This window comes from Osmerus eperlanus, chromosome 13, assembly GCF_963692335.1.
Source record: "Osmerus eperlanus chromosome 13, fOsmEpe2.1, whole genome shotgun sequence".
Lineage (NCBI taxonomy): Eukaryota > Metazoa > Chordata > Actinopteri > Osmeriformes > Osmeridae > Osmerus > Osmerus eperlanus.
Genome location: NC_085030.1, coordinates 13,162,184 through 13,179,951, shown reverse-complemented (window position 1 = coordinate 13,179,951; position 17,768 = coordinate 13,162,184). Strand labels below are relative to the sequence as shown.

Here is a 17,768-nt window from a genome sequence, read left to right as displayed (position 1 = left end):
TGCTAAATTGAGAGTTTGTCCCTTAGAGGTTTAAGCAGAAATGTGTTGCATCGATGTATTTCTTCATTTACATTTAACTTGACTGATGATCATGGTGATTAGGAATAGACAATAATCAGGTCAGTTTCATTACATATCTGTTTTTACAATGGTGTCAATATATTTCACAAACAACCTTCTACTTACTCCAGAGATATCCCATGGGCTCTGTCTCAGGAGAATGAACATATTGATAGTGAAAACACTGAATATTTAGTTCAGGTTCTGTGATTAGTGAAACTTGAAGCCCTAAACACCTGCTTTAACCTTGTTCATGATTAGATTCTGTAAATACTTAGAGGTGGGCATAGATGCACAACATGGAATGATCAGTGGTAGATTATTACTGTCTGTTCCCTACAGAGCAGCAATCCCAGTGTGTAAAAAAAACATCTGGATGAGACAACTAGAGGAAAATAGCTGCCATGCAACGTGGCATTTTCCATTCTGGCTGCAGGATCAACCAGACTAAATTCAATGCAAGGCAATGGAAGAGGTGTAATTAAACTTACTGTCGTAGCCTGTAGACGTGGCACGGTCTCAGTGCTTGAAAAAAACATTGCAAATTCATTTCCAAGAAAGAAATGGGAGTAAAGATTTAACTGTCCCCTTCAAGAAGTAACAATACAGACTCTGATTTCACTGTCTATATAGGATATCCACTGTGTATATTTGCAATACACTTTCTGGACAATGTTTGCAAGAATCACAAAAGTAAATAGACCGTGTTTGACATTGTCTATACCAATATATCACAAAACCTTGTGGCCCAACTACACCAAACCAATAATCATACAGCCCAAGTGGAAAACATTAACCATTCAATTCAATGTTGAATACATGGCCACACAAGGATTTCCCAACATTGAAAGCACTATATGACAATGGTTTATAGAACACAGAAGGAACAGACTAGCAAGTGAAAATGAGAAGCTGTGCACTTCATACAATTGTTTACAAATAAACAAAAACAATCCAAGAACTGTAAATTATGTTTGCAAAAGAAAACTACTTGTAATATACTCTGCAATTGACTTGTTTCCATACTTGATGACAAATTTTAATGGGTATCCTTGTCCATTAGGTCAAAGATCTGCAAAGTGTCGTGTCAAATCAAAATAAGATTATATACCACCACCAAGTGGTGGAATTGTAATTGTGTATTTAATACAATGATGAGCAAGGTCTACAAAAGTACATTCCGCAAAACAACTTATTAAATTATATTAAAAAAGAAACCGAAAAGGACAAAGGTGTAGTGGAAATCTTTTAATTTACATACATGTGACAGATCTGTAGACATCATCTAGATATGCATTATTATTTATTTTTTTACTACCCAACAAAGTGTAAATAATAGAAGGTATTTAAGTTAAGGCAAAGCAATACCTCCCAATGATTCTGCTATCGCAATGGTATTGAGTGTTTCATGTTGATCGTCAATAAATGAATGCCTTTCTAAAACTAAATCCAGTGATCCCATAAAATGTGACAGCTATGGGTCTGTGGTGAAGTTGCCCATGAGATCTGGTCTAGGATTCATTTTCATTCCATGTTATTATCATGTACTTGTTTAATATAGATTTATGACCGCAAAATGGCATTCATGAGAATACAAGGTTCTTTTTTGAGCGCCATTTGCTTGAATCCCATTTTGATCATTTCTGTAACTCTGTATTAATACCACAAAGACATGCCGTTGGAATGTTAGCTTTTGTGCTCGCAACATTTGTGGACCATTCAATTCTAGTGTATTTGTATGAGCTAGCCAAGAATTGAGGACAAAACTTTGAATAAAATGGTGTATGTGGTATCAACGCAACTGTAGATAAGTGTAATGACTTGTAAAAAAATAAATCCATTAGTAAAATATGAGCGTTATATTGGCTCATTTATCCATGTGGACAGTAAGAGTAATGTGACTATTCCCATTTTCTATTTTACTTGTACGGTTAGTAAATAACATGTTTAGTGTAAGCTCATTGCACATATGATATCAAATGAATACAAACATTTTGAACATTTATCACTACACACCAGAAGAGGAAGTGTTTACAAAGGATCCGCCATTACTTTACGGGTGACAAATCGGTTAGTGACAGTGCCCATTCAACTGAGCAACTTAGCACTTGTGATTTCTTCTGGTGGTATTGATCTAAATGAACTTGGCAAAAAAGAAAATACTGTTGACCGCTCAGAATTGGCATCTTAAGAATATTGGGACACACCAACACCACATGCTATGTCTAACTAGAGGATGAGGCAAATGGGAGATCAAGTTCAGCATATAAAGGGCAACTTCTCCCCAATTGTCCTGTTTCTTCCACAAATTCAAAGGGCTTTTCATGACTGTTGATGATTCTTCACTTTGCATCATCAGCAACAAGCACCTGCCACACACCGAACAGACCATACATAACATTGAACGTTATGCACTGACTTTTGTCTGCTAAATTGAATACAACAGATCATGTACGTACAGATTGTAATCTCAAACATATCACCTGTTTATAAAGAGCTAGTCAGGCATCCTTATTTGGGGCCATTGTACGTGACACCTTTTCCAGTTTTCTTCAGCGTTTCAAGAAGAACATCGACATCCTTGTCCGACTCGATCCAGACCAGGCGCTTGGGTAGGTCAATGTCAAATTTGACATCTTGGCCCAACAAGTGATATAAAAGTCACTTCACAAAGTTGCAAACACAGCTCACCACAGCAAGGTGACTTGAGTCTAGATATATACATATATATATATATATATATTAAAGAATGTTTCTTAAATCATTTAAAGAGAAATAACACAGCTCTACAAACTCACCACCAAGTTTATTGAGGACTCTGGTGACAGCTCCTGAGCAGCCTTCACATGTCATCTCCACTTTAAACTCGTGTCTCTGTGTAAATAATTAAACACAAGAACAACAGTAACTTGCTTCCGCATAGTACGAGTACACATTGCTAGTTATTTTTCTCGTACTGTAGCTGAGTTAGCTAATGTCACTGGCTGCAGATGATAGTATTTGCCACATCAGAATTTTTTTTGAAGTAGGTCCATGCTATTGTAGTAGTATTGACAAGCTTGCTCAAGACAAGATGAACATTTAACTAGCGTACAATAACGAACCAACTACTAATATCCTACCCATTTTACAGTGCTAGCTAGACAGTACAGTAGCTACTAGCCTAGCTAATGTACCGAACTACTAGTTCTACTAGACCGGCTTATTGTAATAGCTTTCCCAGCTCGTTTTGCTCCAGGTTTCAAAGTGGCTAGAACTAGTAAAACTAAAAGGGAGTTCACAGGTAAACCAAGAGCTTACGGTAGTCATCTTTTCGTGGTGTGACAGATTTACAGAGCAATAAGAATCAATAAACCAGCTTTGGCTCCGTCTTGCAAACGGTCAGCTAGGATGTTAGAGCTACGTAGGAAAAGCTGCGGAATTCGAGTCCAGTTTATTTTTCTTCTTCTATGAAGGTTATTGCAGACTGCCACCTACTGTAGGGGAGTGTGCGGCCGACGACTAACACCAAATTAAGAGAAACCAACCAATCAACCGACCAAAGAAGATCATTTATATCAGGGCTCCCAAGTCTCACGCATTCGCACTGAGACTTCAGACTTTTTTTGTTTCAAATTTTTGGGATCTGAATTTCACCATTCGAATGAGAAATGTATTTTGTGTAATAATGAAAAAAAGGTGGCTCCAATTTTTGGGGTTAACATTTTTGGGATCAGTATTTCACCATTCTAATTCAAAAAGTATTTTTTCTGCTCCAATAAAAAAAGTCAGTTCATTTTAATGATGATTTAATGATTGCTCTGTTTTCACAGATTTTGTCATCTTGCGTCGTCAAAGGTGGAGACCAAATTGGACCTACTGCCCCCTTGCCCCCTTATATATTATAGATTTCTCTGCTGGAAAGTTACCAGGGTGCTTATCTGCTTGACCCTAGAAGACGTGAACCCTGGACATGGCAACGTGTAATATGATCACTAAATGTTTTTGACTAACAGTATAGCCAAGGTATTTACCATTCTGGGGCAATTCTAGTTTGTAAAATGTGGGTAAATATGATAGAATAGTGGAAAATCATTTTCCAAAAGACTGTTGTTTAAAAAATAGAACAATCCCGGCAAAACCGGGACTTTTGGAAATTATCCTGGCCCGTTTGAGTCTGTATGAAGAAGGTCGTACAACTGTGTTGATAACATCCAGCAAGGAGATAACCACAAGTCCCACACCATAGTCCTATGTGTAGCACACATAGCCTCAGTGATAAGAAATTAAAGAATCTTGCACTTTTCATAAGGCAAGCAGCCTTTGCTTTCCTACACATGCATAAGTTTCAAATTCAATTCAATTATAGGCTATTCAATTTGTTGTTAATACCGAAGAAAATTCTGAAAGGCTAAGATTGAATGTGCATTCTTGTGTTACCACCTTATTGAGTGAGTATAGGAAGGATGTGTATTTTTTCATTGTGTGAAATAGGAATTGACCTTTACACACTGATTGAGCCGTAGTGAAGCAAAAAAATTCACAAGCCGATAAAATAACTTTGTTGTTGACATGTTTGTCAAATGCAGCACTTTGCTAACTTCAGACCGACTAAGGCGCGCCACCTGCGAGTTCCGAGATGTTGAATCAGCTGACCTGACAGGCACCATCCTCAGATCACATGATCAAGCGCTGTGTGCCATCATAAATGCACTGGTCTATCACAGCAAAATGACAAACTCAAAGTGACCATCCTTGCTTCGAGAAAATTACGATTTTCGAAATATAGCACTAGTCATATCGTGAAAATATAGTAAGCATATTCTAAAACGCATGATAACAAAAGGAATGTCCTGCATCTTTTTTTAAGGTAAGTCGCCTTGCTTGAGCCTGAGGTCTCAACAACAAGCTAAGTTAGCTTGCTCGTGGAATTAATTAGCAAGAGATGTGTTGTTGCCAGAGTAGTCATGCAGTGAGTCTTTATTTTTTGTCTTGTCAGGGGTTGGTGCTTGCATTGTTAGCGCACTTGCTACTAGTATCTCCCTCCCAAGCTAGCTGTAAGTTAGCCTATACTGTGTACAGTAAACCTAGCTAGCTCCTATGGGCGTATGTGAAGCCCTCTATACAAATAAATTTGATTTGATTTGATTTGACTCAGTCCCTTGCTGTTTTCCATAGGCTATAGTTACGTTCTTTTAGAACGACACAATGCCTTTCAGTGATACATTCATAGACACAGACAAAATGTCATGCGTTCAGTAGGCTAACATTTCCGTGTGCTAGCCTATCTTTGTTCATAAACTCTGTTTGTTTAAAACCCTTCCCCACAAAGTGCCTGTCCCTGCAATGCTGGTGTGGGGAAATCATTTGGGAAGTGTTCCAGCTACCTCTTAGTCAAGAAAAGTTATAAATTAACACATACATTATGTTGTATTCAATGACGCGTTCACTCTTGATATATTTAGTAGTTTACTATCCTTCACAACAAGTGCCTTACAGTTGAAATATGAGTAGTTCCATCTCACGCCAAATTACTGAATTATATTGGTTTTGAATCAGAATCAGAATGGGTTTTAATCGCCATGAAAGTTTGCACAGACAAGGAATTTGCTTTGGCAGGAAGGTGCATACATTAAACATATAGGAATCATAAAAAATAAAATATGAGGTCTAACTATACTAAGGGTACATAAACTACCAATACTAAGTGGATTAAAAATAGAATATACAATAAAATATAAGTTGCCGTAATTTACAATACAAATATTACAAAAAATACAAAAAATGACAGCTACCCTCCGTTCTTTATTGGCCTTACAGGGGAGTGAGGCACAGGTGCAAATGTAATTTGCTCTAACATCAGTGCTAAATAAGCCATACATATTTTGTGTAGATGTGGGAAATGCTTCCTCCATTAAGTCCTACTTGTCTTTGTGCTTTTCAGAGGTTGGAAGAGAGGCGAAATCCAACCCGAGACCCAACAATGACGTCTAATCCTAATTACCAAGAAGAGGGTATACTAATTGTGTTACCTTGACATAATATGTCAATATCATGTAGTTAGGAATGATGAGGACCACAATTCAGCATTACATAGGATGACTAGAACTAGATATTTAACTAATCACTCATGGTGTACACAATTTGGTATATGATTTTCTTCCTGCTTAAAGAACATTTGTTACAGCCTGACATCTCAAATGACAGGGGGTCAATACCCCATAATCTGTAGGTTGATGAGGGGAAAAAATATCCATTCTAGATTAATGTGTCTGAATTCTTTCCAACGCATGGTAAATTTATTTTTAATTTCAGGCCCAGTTTTACCCAACATAGCAAACAGCCCATCAGAGGATGCTGCTCTGTGTCCCCCTCCTGCTGCTCATAGTCCAGCAAGTGCTCAAAACCAGTACCAACGGATAGGAGGAGAGTCCGGGACTTCGTAAGGATGATCCTTGTTGCAGTGATTGTGATATGGTTATACATTCGGATGTTATTCCATGTGAAATGGTGTATGAGGTTGTGCAGGGAGTTTCTTGTAATAGGATTTTTGCATTGCAGGTTCTTCCAAACTCTGATCCACTTACTGAAAGGAAACATTGGAACAGGGTTGCTTGGTTTGCCGTTGGCTGTGAAGAACGCAGGGCTTGTGGTAAGCATACTGTCGTTTTAGACGATGGTCGTTTTTCTTGATTACGCATCTCACCAACAGAAAATGCAAACATGGCAGCTTGGATCATTTTCTTGTCTCCTCGTGTGTTTTGCATGGACTACGCACTGTATCACAGTGTCGATGCAGCAGGTTATTTGATAGTTGAGAGGCAGGGTCGGAAGTAGTGTTGTGCGCACGGTGGAGATTTCATTTTTACTAACCTTGTCATCAATTTGTGCTTGAAGTTGTTTGTGTGTGTGTGTGTACACAATTAATACAACGCTATACCTATTATAAGAACTAATTCACCAATAAATTATTTACACATTTACAAAAAGAAATATTTAGACATCTGCATTTTTTTTTGTTTTGACATATGTGGGTTGCGTAATCAAGAAAGCCCCTGATGCTGTTATTGTAGACGTGAAGCTAGACATGCTCTGAAATGACCACTACAGCCATTTTTCCTTCACAGTTGGGGCCGTTGAGCCTGTTTGTTATGGGCATTATTGCAGTCCACTGTATGAACCTGCTAGTCAGATGTTCCCATCATCTCAGTGCCAAGTGAGTATCTTGAGCTGTGTTGAAATGCAATGTTTTGTGTTCCACACATTGTTATCGATAAGATTGCAATAGATGTTGCATGCGTGCCTGTAATATGAGGATCACTGCAGAACCTCTGTGTTCAAGCCTGGACTTCAAATGCATTGAAACTATTTTGGATTTGGATCAGATGGTAAAAGTTCTTTCCCTTTTGCGTTTATAATTGTTCCCGATTGTCTCTTTCTATGTTTGAACATAATATGTAATTAAAACGCTGACATGCTTCTGCAACAATATACAGTTAATGATCTACAAGTGAGACACCAGAAACATTGGCACAGGGATAGTTATACAATAAAACAATTTACAGAGGTACAATACTACCACATTTACAAGACAACCAGCATGATGATATTATGGTTATTATAGGATATTTGTTGTCATTGCAGGATGAACAAACCGTTCTTGAACTATGGAGACGCTGTGGAGTATGGGATGGAAAATGTCTCCTGGTTAAGAAGACACTCTTTATGGGGCAGGTAAACAGCCCATAGAACAACAACGTGACCCGATCTTTAGTCATATCATATATATTGCAGACCTCATTTGGTAATGCAATGGCTATTTGTGACATGTGACATGTTTTTTGACTGTCCTCTCTTCTAGGCGGCTAGTGAACCTGTTCCTTATCATCACTCAGCTTGGATTCTGCTGTGTTTACTTTGTCTTCCTCAGTGACAATGTGAAGCAGGTGACCGACCGAGAACACACATTCACCCTCTCCCACATCAACTTCTCTGTAAAAGAGTCAGTTGAGATCTCCTTACAAAATATAACACAATCCCCAATTGTTATGATTGTTACAAGATTCCTCTGATGTTCCACATCTCTGTGCACTTATCTATAGTCCCAAAGATTACCACTCAATGGCAAGTGTGTCTGAACCAGTATTTCTCCCAGGTTGTAGAGGCTGCTAATGGGACAACCATGAACTGCAATACCAACCAGACAGCAGTGATTGTTCCTAGCTTTGATTCTCGTCTCTACATGCTCTGCTTCCTGCCTGCTTTCATCTTGCTGGTTTTCGTCCGTAATCTCACGTACTTGGCCCCATTTTCCTTCATAGCCAACGTGACCATGTGTGCCAGCTTGGTGTTCATCTACTTCTACTCCTTCACGGTAGGGATGCAGACACATGCGCCCACGCAGAAATGCACACAGCCACAACAACCTTTTGTTTCTGACTGACATTAGACTTGATAATGCTTTGGTCACAATCGGTGGTTCCAGATGGTGCGGTAAAATACAAAGTAACCCTATATACTACAAAACATTCATTGCGCTGAGAAGAAAAATGCTACTTTTGATTTGTGGCCTAAAAAAACTTCTTTGCACAAAACCAAGTTTTCTTCCTATGAATTTCACTATGGTGTTGTTCTGTTGTCTGCTTTTCATTTAGGTATGTATTTATTTAAATGTGTTTGTTTTACTTTTCTAGAATATCAAATACCCAATCAATCTGCCCTTGGTGGGGAAAGCCAATGACTATCCGCTTTTCTTTGGAACGGCCATATTCGCTTTTGAAGGGATTGGAGTGGTAATTTCACACTTGCACAGAAACACATGAACAATATTGCCTCCCTGTCCTTCATTACATTAAAGTAGGGCAACCAGTTAAATTATTGTGCAATGTAAATATGTTATTTTCAGACACCTGTCCAAGTTAACATTTTGTCCATATTTAATTCCTTTCAATCAACATTTTTGAATAAATTACTTTTCTTTCACCTGTTTGTAATTGAGTACAATTTAGGAAACCTATGAAATTGTCCTGACATTGTGTTGTTGAAATCCCCAGGTGCTTCCTTTAGAGAACAAGATGCAGAATCCCCAGAGTTTCAACAAGGTTCTCTACATAGGAATGGCAATGGTCACCACCTTCTACATCTCTTTAGGCACTGTTGGCTACATCTGTTTTGGAGCGGAGATAGGGGGCAGCATCACTCTTAACCTACCCAACTGTTGGTGAGGATTACTTATACACACCATGTGTCCTGTATTGACAATTGTGAAAAGATATGTTACCCTTCGCTTTTCCTAATGGGGTTATATGTTTTATTTTGATGATCTTGCAGGATGTACCAGATTGTGAAGCTACTCTATTGTTTTGGCATCTTCATCACCTTCGCGCTGCAGTTCTATGTTCCTGCAGAAATCCTTATTCCTCTGGCAGTGGCTCGCGTCACAGAGAGATGGAATCTGCCCGTCGACTTATTCATACGCACCGCTCTCGTTATATTTACCTGTAAGTTCTACTTTTCTACCTCTTGTATTCAGTGTGTTCTCTGATTGGATTGGATACAGTCTGTTGCTCGTATTGGTAAGCTTGTTAGAGCTATTTTAGAGAGAAAGTTATTGTGGACCAAAACATTTACCAACTGAACCACCTTCTCTGCATAAACCCTTTATAAAAACATTATGGTCACCCACAGCTGGTAGGGTCTCGGTCCACTTTCCATCTTTGAATAAGGAGTTGTTAGACAAAAACAACAATTGCATTATTGACCATGAGATTCTACACCCATCCACCAAGATTTTTCACTCAATAGATTTTAAGGTTGAGGCATGTCCTAGTATTGACCACAGCTTAGAAAAGGATGTCTTTCATATCTCTGTCCTACCCACTCCCATTTTAGGTCTTTTGGCCATTCTGATCCCTGAGCTGGACCTCGTCATCTCATTGGTGGGCTCAGTGAGCAGCAGTTTCCTGGCTCTCATCTTCCCTCCCATCCTTCAGGTCCTAACATTCCACAACGAAGGCCTGTCACCATGGTCGAAACTGAAGAACCTCGTCATCAGCATGTTAGGTCTGGTAGGCTTTGTCGCTGGGACCTACGTAGCTGTCGAACAGATCATTCAACGTCGTGGGAAACACAACTATCTTTCAGATCCAATGATCCATTGATACCTTTACTAAGATGTATTGGATTCTCTAGGGATTACTCTTTAGCTATTCCAAACAGTGATTGATTACATGCTGTTGTAAGCAATGTTTGTTTGTAGGTGATCGTCCTAGTGGTACTTTATAATTGATCTACTGTGTGCAGAGCATTGCAGGAAACTTCCTTTAAGCGTTGCATTGCACATTATCGTTGCCATAGACACGTGTGCTGGTCAGAGTTTCGAGCGCACCGCACTTTAGGAAGAAGGTACCGATGGCACAGCATTTTCAGATACTTTTTTTGCAACCGTTGCAAAAGGGGAAGAAAAGATGCCGTGTGATGGCCTTATTCTGTGTCACATGCCTGATTGCTTTATTTTTTATTATTATGAGTAGCCAATAGGATATAGAATATATCCTGTACTCTGTAAATTTGCATTTAAATTGCATTGGTCGTTGCTACATCTATAGAATGTATACCAAACACTGTACATCAAGGGACTGTAATTACACTTGAACAGTAAATATTTATTTTTCTCTTTTTAAGTTCAGAAATGCATACATTTACAGTAGTCAAAACAACCAGATCCATTATGTTGCTGATGGCTGCTGTATTTCACAAAATGGTGGTAGGTTGTTGAGGTTTAACTATAAAGAAAGTCTGAGGACAGAAAGGGGAACATGGGTATAGTTACCAGTCACACTTTCTGTCACAGACACAGAATTACATTTTACAACAAAGATTGTGTGTCTTACAGTAGATGTCCCTTTTTTCACACAAAAGGGTTTTAGGTTGTTTGTTTCAATTGTGGACCATGTGGGGGCAAATAGCTGTTGGCGCTAGCCACCATTATTGTTCACTAACAATTAGTCTATAGATGAAATGGGTCAGTGATGACCGTGATGCAGTGAATCTTCAAATCTGATTCACCTTAAGTTACAATTTAAATATGAATGAAAAACAATCTTGTTATTAAAACGTATAAACTTGTGCAACATTGTATGTTTTCTATACTGTAACATTGTATGTATTGTAAACATGTTGTATGTTTACGTAATTGCCAATCCAGCCAAATAAAATACTCATGGACAAACATCTACTATGGAAATGTATTTCAGAATTTTCCACTGAATAGTGTGAGCTAGATGAAATTGTTCTGGTAAATTCCTCAATTGATGGAGGGGTATTGCGGCCCATTCCTCAAGTGGCTAAAAATCAACTTTTTACCCAGTTGGTTACTAATATAAGATATTAAACAACTGTATAACATTCTCACAAAGACAACCACAATATGGGTATTTACTGACATTACAAAAATACATCTGAAATTCACGTGAACTCATATGATGTCATACACACTGTACTTACAACACAGAAACTCTCACAAGGAAGAAACTGAGCCAGCACAAAACATTTAAAGATTAAAAAAAATTGCGCACAATCATACAAGCAGCAGCACACACATTACATACCATTGAGTACCTTTACGAAACAACTTCTTTCAGATGAAAGATATTCACACACTATTAATTACAGCATTGACAACATCACTTATAAATCTAATATACTGTACAAAGATAAACCTAATTGGCTTCATCGAGAATACATTTTCTATACAATCATTGACTTATGCCATTCTTCTTAATGTGATCTAGTTCCCTTCATTTTCATATATATTATCCTGTAACATTAAAACAACTGAATTATACAACACTATAGACAGGATAACTCCACTGATCCATTCTTAGGACATCTTTAATAAAACTAAATCTTGAATGTAACTGCCAATCTCTAAAACGCTTTGAGAACTAGTTTTAGATGGACATTTTTATGAAGGTCATCATGGGCACATGTAAAAGATTGATGTATAATATAACACACCCTTATAAGCCTGTTAATTATTCCCTCATTAAAGATATATGACAGGCTCTTAACTGTTGGCTGTGCAAATGTCCTTTATTCAGTCTAGACTCTAGAACATGACCTCTTCACAGCTCCCATAGTCACTCTCAACCATGTCCGAACTATTGAAGCTGTGAGGGTTCAGTGTTGCTGGTCTTGTCTGTGCAGGTGTGGGGTTAGTGCCGTCATCATAGGAAGGCTGGGCAATGCTCAGTCGCATACTGAGTCTCCGGTAACCACTGGAAACATTATCCATGCTGCGTGCATGCTGCGTAGGGTAGTAACTGATGGCTGTGTACTCGTTAGGGCACTGGGAGCTAGGGAGGGGCAGGCCATCGGGCCCAAGGAAATCATCCAGGTTCTGATTGCTGTAACAGGGAGGCAAGGGAGCGCGACGATCACAACGGTCAAGAGGAAACGGAAATCCCCCAAAACGAGAGTTCCTACGTGAGTCTATGGTGTTCACTGGAGGGTAGGAATCCTCCACGATGTCAAACTGAGGGAAATCCTGTGCTGTCGGCCGGCCATAGTAGTCTGGATCAGCTGGATATACTGCAAGAAATTTGAAAAAAACCCGTTATTGATTATTTAGTGTCACTTGCAAACTGGTTGACTGTTACATATGGTGCAGATACTGTACAGGGACATACATTTCAGTTTATTGCACTGTAGTCTTATTAACTTTCCATTTTAAAATATCCTGATTATTTGTCCAACTAACTACACTGGTACAATATACTGGCTTCAGACTCAAGAGAAGTTTTGATCAAGTGAAGATGTAGAAAACAAAAAAATTACAATTTGAAAAGAAAATGAAACAACATTTCCAGTTAATTCACGCTCATTTGCTTGTGCTCGAGTTGTACCGCTCATCAATCCAATACGGTACACTGATTTAGTGTATATTCACACACACAGTGAAAAACAGCTTGAGACGGGACATTTGTTTGATTTTGAGCTCGACAGGAAAGCATACCTTCATAGTCAGCGTTCCAGTTGTGTTTCATAACAGACTCGTTGTCGGAGTTGGAAGGTGGGCGAGCGGGGAAGTGAGGAGCCACGCTGCACACCACAGGCCCCTGTGTCTTGGGACTGTAGACCCCATCCTGAGAGCCCAGGTCCATCACCTGACTGCGGGGCCTGAGGGAGCGGAAGGGACTGTTGCCCAGGTCGGTCCTGGAACCCATCAGGGTGCACATCTCTAAATGGCCTTCCTGGTTGTCGACCATGATGCTCTTTGCCACATTTGATGCAAAATACCTATGAATTAACAAAGGAGTACATTGCGGTTACATTTCTACCAACGGGAGTGTTAAAATAATGACATTACATGTTTACCATTACAAGCTTTTGGAGTGTTGGATGAACTTCTAGGTTTGACGGTCGTATTGTTACATCATATGTTTGAGGTACACCAGACATAATTACCATATATCCTTAAAATAAACAATAGGATGATCATCCCCCTACCCGTTAGAGTCCTGGACGCACACAGGCTTCTTCTTCTTTTTCTGTACGTAACGTTTGCGTATGCAGACGAAGGCCCCAACCAGCAGGAGCACCCCCAGCAGGCTAGCAGAGATCTCGATGATCATGATCTCCACGCTGCCCAGGATAGGGGAAACCTGATGCAGAGGGTCACAGTAGATAGAGCCACCCGAGATCTTACAGTCGTAGCCTCCAGGGCATGGATTGGATGAACAGGCATCTACCGAGTCCTGACACCTGAAGGGTGAGAGGATGGAAAGAGAAGGTGTGATGGGTCTGTTGCCCTGCTACTTCACTGCATTTTCCCCCATTGTAGATGCATGTATTTGTCTTTTTTCCTTTTGACTGTTTATATATGCATGAGTGAGTGACTGAGAGAGAGAGAGAGAGAGAGAGAGAGAGAGAGAGAGAGGCATACCTGCTTCCAGCCGTTTGGAGTGAACACTTGCAGATGAAACCCTGATTTTGAGGAATGCACACACCCCCATTAACACAAGGTTGGGTCAGACAAGGGTTGTTGGTCAGCTCACAGCGGGGGCCAAAGAATTGTGCCGGACATCTACAGCTCAGCTCTGTGGAGCCAACAAACACACACACATGTAAACACACACACGTAAACACACACAGATGAATAAATCCAATTATGCTACTGTGACAAAGATTGTCGGTATCTTAGAGTTGAAGAGAAAATATAACAGTCTGATGTCTCAATGACATTTCATAAACATTTGAAAATACATTATCTTACAGCGTATTACTATTATCAGGGCCGGTCCAAGCCTTTAGGGGGCCCCTCCGAGTTTGTATAATTACCATTAACATAATATATATAATTTTTTAATGAAGTTGTAATTTCATGTGCTCTTGGGAGCCCTCTGGTGGCCACAGGGGCCCTAAGCAGCCGCTTAGTTCATTTATGCCTTGGGCCTGCTCTGACTATTATATCTGACTGATACACAGAAATATATTAGCGCAAAGAAGATATTTTATAAGTTAAAGCTCACCTCCATTTGAGTCCTCACATGTGCCTGCATTCAGACAAGGGCTGTTGGCACATCCCTGCATCATGCCACAGCAGTTGTACACCCCAAAAACCCTCCTGCTTCGTGGTCCAGTCCACTCCTCAAAATCGCCTGTTCTGACTGGCTCTCCATTAAACTCCAGCCTATCCAGGCATCCGGTAAAGCCATGCAGATGAGCCCCTTTAAAAGAGGTGGGCCCAGCAAACAGCAATGCCCCATGAGGCTGTATCATGCGACAGGACTCTGAGAGCGCCACAGAGGCCGTGTGGTGCTGATCTAGGGTCAGTCTGAGGGCAGTGGCGTTGACCTCCAGGAGAATGTGGTGCCAGAGACCATCTGATACTGGGTCAGATCTTACATGTAAGGTACTGGGGAGGACGTTTCCACAGCTGTACCTGAATGCCAACTCCCCAGCAGTTAGCTGTGAGAGAGACAGAGAAATATATAAGACAACGGTACACCGACAGTGTACTAAAAGTAGACAATGATGGATTAGGATTTAGAGTGTCTTATTGTTGTATTAAACTTTACAAACATAATATGTGTGTTACTTTTTATATTTTTACATTGTGTGTAGATGAGTAGTTAATGTATGCACTATCTATACTACATAACAAGGGATTTAAATAATCTCAAAAGAACAAAAAACAGTTACCTTCAGAGTTCCCCAGTCGGTGCTGTTGGTGGTCCAGATGACACCTTGTGGCTGATGAGTCTTAAAGCGCAAGGAAAGATGGAAGCCCTGGTTCTCCTCATCCATCTGATGGAGGTACTTTAGATAGCCCTTCCCATCAAATCCAACAGCAGATTCTAAATGGAATGTAAACACCATTAGTTTTAAAATCTGAGGTTTTCCCAGGTTTTCTTATTTGATGAGACAATCTGCTTCTCTTTAAAAGAGAGGGAAAACTGTACAAAAATATGTATCTAGTGTTTGTGAGACCTTTGTTAAGACATGAAACTACTCTCTGGGTACTGTGGCTCCAATATAAACAAGGAGGTTTGGTTAAGAAAACGTGCCCTGGTGATGTCCCTGTCTGAGGTGAGTCAGTACAAATGTCTCATAAAGTCATGTTAAGTTAACTGAAGCTTTGTGAATGATTAGAAAATGATCTAAAGTTCATTTAAGATCACGACACTCTTAAATGTCAAACAGTAGGGGTCTAGGTCCTAGTACCACACACAAAGTGGATCACACCTACCATTGCAAGGGCAGACACTCTCCCAGGTATGCTGGGGGGTGATGAAGCCAGCCCTGGATGTAGCATAGTGGTTCAATCCACTCAGCACTACTGAGTTTCTACAGCCCTTCGGAGGACATCCAGACCCCAGGCAACCATTATAACTCACTCTCACAACACTCAGGCCCAAAGTATCTTCTATGTCTGAGATGACCCCAGCCAGCCTGGAGGTGGAAAGTGGCTTCACAGCGCCTCCTTGTGGCCTCCAGAGGAGAAGCGCTTCAAGGACAAGTGAGTTGGGCTGCTGGAGGCTGGCCAAGTACAGGTCCTGTCGGTCTAAACCCAGAGCTGTACTCAGGGTCCTCTGCAGGCCTTTCCAGTGGTCCGCTACGAACTCCTCAGGAGACAGCCCGCTCAGCTGCAGGGTCACCCCCGAGTCCAGGGCTTTCTGATTGGCTGCCCACACATGGATTTTAACAGCTGTCCACACACTGAACTTCCCATCCGACACGCTGACGTTGAGAGAGTAAAGGCCTGGTTCCAGATCGCTGTCTGCCCAGATCCTACCATCCGCTGCATCCACAGAGAATGTGTGGGACGGAATCTCTGACACCAGCTTGTAGTAGAGAATGTCGTGGAGGTCTTGGTCCGAAGCGTGGAGTTTGCCAACGACACGGTTGGAGAAGATGTTTCCTGTAGTGGTAATGAATACTTCCAGAGGAACCACAGAGGGGGGGTACTTGGTCTCCTCTGTCACGTTGATCTTCACCACGCAGATCGAGGAAAGAGGAGGGTGACCACTGTCTGTTACCTGAAGTGTAAAATAAAGCATTAGATGTAAAATAGTGTATGTAATTACAATTAATGTAATTGTTTCTTTGATGTTTAAGGAACTTTAGCTGAGGTGAATCCCCCTATTTTATGGGGAGTTTGACATTTGCCTCTGAGCAATCGTCACAGCTACGGTAATTGTTTTACTTAAAATGCATGCGTGTGCTTGTCTAGACTAAACTATGGGAGACAAATGACTTTTATTCTCGACCTTAAACCTCTCACGCGGTTTCCATCGCACTGTGGTAAAGGGGCTCACCTGGATTTTAAGCAGGTGCTGTGGCTTCACTTTCCTCTTGACGGGGCCGGAGAGAGACAGCAGACCACCTTGGTCCACATGGAAATGGCGGTCTTCGTTGCCTGACACGACGTGGAAGGAGAAGGGCGGCCCGTTCCTGGCTGTGTCCCTGTCTGTCACCAGCAGCTGGAGGATGGTGCTGCCCAGCGCTTCACCCTCCTGGAGAACAAACATCCTGCCATTCATCATCTACTACAACCATGTTTATTCACTGCAAAGACTTACTTGATTTCCCTGTTCACATATGCCAGTAAAATTGGCTACATTTACGTACATCATACTTACTTCACAAAAAATTTACGTGCTTTACGTGTGAATTCCTATTGTTTATCTATCTTTAATAACCTACCTGAATGATTAGACTGTGGTTGATCTGTGTAAAGACAGGAGGGTTGTCATTGACGTCTGATATCGTCACGGTAACCTGCACCGCTGTGGACAGTGGAGGGCTGCCCTCATCAGCTGCTTGGACAGTCAAAGAGTAGTGGGTGTTCTGAGGAGATGTAATACAATATTATAAGAAGAGGAAAACACAAATACATTGCATTATACTGTAAGGGCCAAACATGCCAGCAATCTCCTTATCTAACTATTGATATACTATTTAGTTGCTTAGCCTCTAAGGCCCAGTGTCTCTCCAAGCGAGGAGGATATAGGAACTACATTTACAATACATTTACATAACAGTTACATTTAGCAGACGACTTACAGTAAGTACAGGGACATTCCCCCCGATGCAAGTAGGGTGAAGTGCCTTGCCCAAGGACACAATGTCATTTCGCTCGCCCGATTCCATAACCGCTCAGCCATCTGACCCATGAACTATGCTCTTTACATCCCTATACAGTATACAGTAGGGAATTTACTAGG

The 17,768-nt window shown here is 40.6% G+C and overlaps 3 protein-coding genes across 3 annotated transcripts in view; 1 reads left to right on the top strand and 2 right to left on the bottom strand.

Moving 5' to 3' along the window:
- Positions 1–1,293: 1,293 nt before the first annotated feature.
- Positions 1,294–3,506, bottom strand: atox1 (antioxidant 1 copper chaperone). Its single transcript, XM_062476807.1, has 4 exons — positions 3,361–3,506; positions 2,859–2,934; positions 2,544–2,696; positions 1,294–2,429 (listed from the first exon to the last, which is right to left on the bottom strand). The coding sequence occupies exons 1-3, from the start codon at positions 3,367–3,369 to the stop codon at positions 2,572–2,574; spliced, it is 210 nt and encodes a 69-aa protein (XP_062332791.1). The 5' UTR covers positions 3,370–3,506; the 3' UTR covers positions 1,294–2,429; positions 2,544–2,571.
- Positions 3,507–4,732: 1,226 nt separating this feature from the next.
- On the top strand, positions 4,733–11,275 carry slc36a1 (solute carrier family 36 member 1). Its single transcript, XM_062475847.1, has 12 exons — positions 4,733–4,909; positions 5,984–6,053; positions 6,355–6,481; positions 6,601–6,691; positions 7,167–7,255; positions 7,684–7,773; positions 7,901–7,985; positions 8,195–8,413; positions 8,733–8,831; positions 9,093–9,259; positions 9,370–9,539; positions 9,931–11,275. Exons 2-12 carry the CDS (start codon positions 6,023–6,025, stop codon positions 10,197–10,199), a joined length of 1,437 nt encoding a protein of 478 aa, XP_062331831.1. The 5' UTR covers positions 4,733–4,909; positions 5,984–6,022; the 3' UTR covers positions 10,200–11,275.
- fat2 (FAT atypical cadherin 2) overlaps positions 11,267–17,768 on the bottom strand; it is a 27,613-nt gene continuing 21,111 nt past the window's right edge. The window contains exons 17-25 of the mRNA XM_062475841.1: positions 17,248–17,391; positions 16,860–17,057; positions 15,791–16,580; positions 15,244–15,398; positions 14,571–15,009; positions 13,985–14,138; positions 13,549–13,803; positions 13,055–13,338; positions 11,267–12,630 (exon numbers count right to left, since the gene is read on the bottom strand). Coding sequence (XP_062331825.1) covers positions 12,149–12,630; positions 13,055–13,338; positions 13,549–13,803; positions 13,985–14,138; positions 14,571–15,009; positions 15,244–15,398; positions 15,791–16,580; positions 16,860–17,057; positions 17,248–17,391 — 2,901 coding nt within the window. The 3' untranslated portion in view covers positions 11,267–12,148. The remainder of the gene's footprint in view (positions 12,631–13,054; positions 13,339–13,548; positions 13,804–13,984; positions 14,139–14,570; positions 15,010–15,243; positions 15,399–15,790; positions 16,581–16,859; positions 17,058–17,247; positions 17,392–17,768) is intronic.

Bases quoted from the DNA above. Each gene is read 5' to 3' on its own strand.
- atox1 (XM_062476807.1), bottom strand. The intron at 2,697-2,858 runs GTGAGTTTGTAG...TGTTGGGCCAAG, and splicing joins AGTCCTCAATAAACTTGGTG to ATGTCAAATTTGACATTGAC.
- slc36a1 (XM_062475847.1), top strand. From the start codon at position 6,023: ATGACGTCTAATCCTAATTACCAAGAAGAGG. The intron at 8,832-9,092 runs GTAATTTCACAC...TGAAATCCCCAG, and splicing joins CTTTTGAAGGGATTGGAGTG to GTGCTTCCTTTAGAGAACAA. The intron at 9,540-9,930 runs GTAAGTTCTACT...CTCCCATTTTAG, and splicing joins CGCTCTCGTTATATTTACCT to GTCTTTTGGCCATTCTGATC.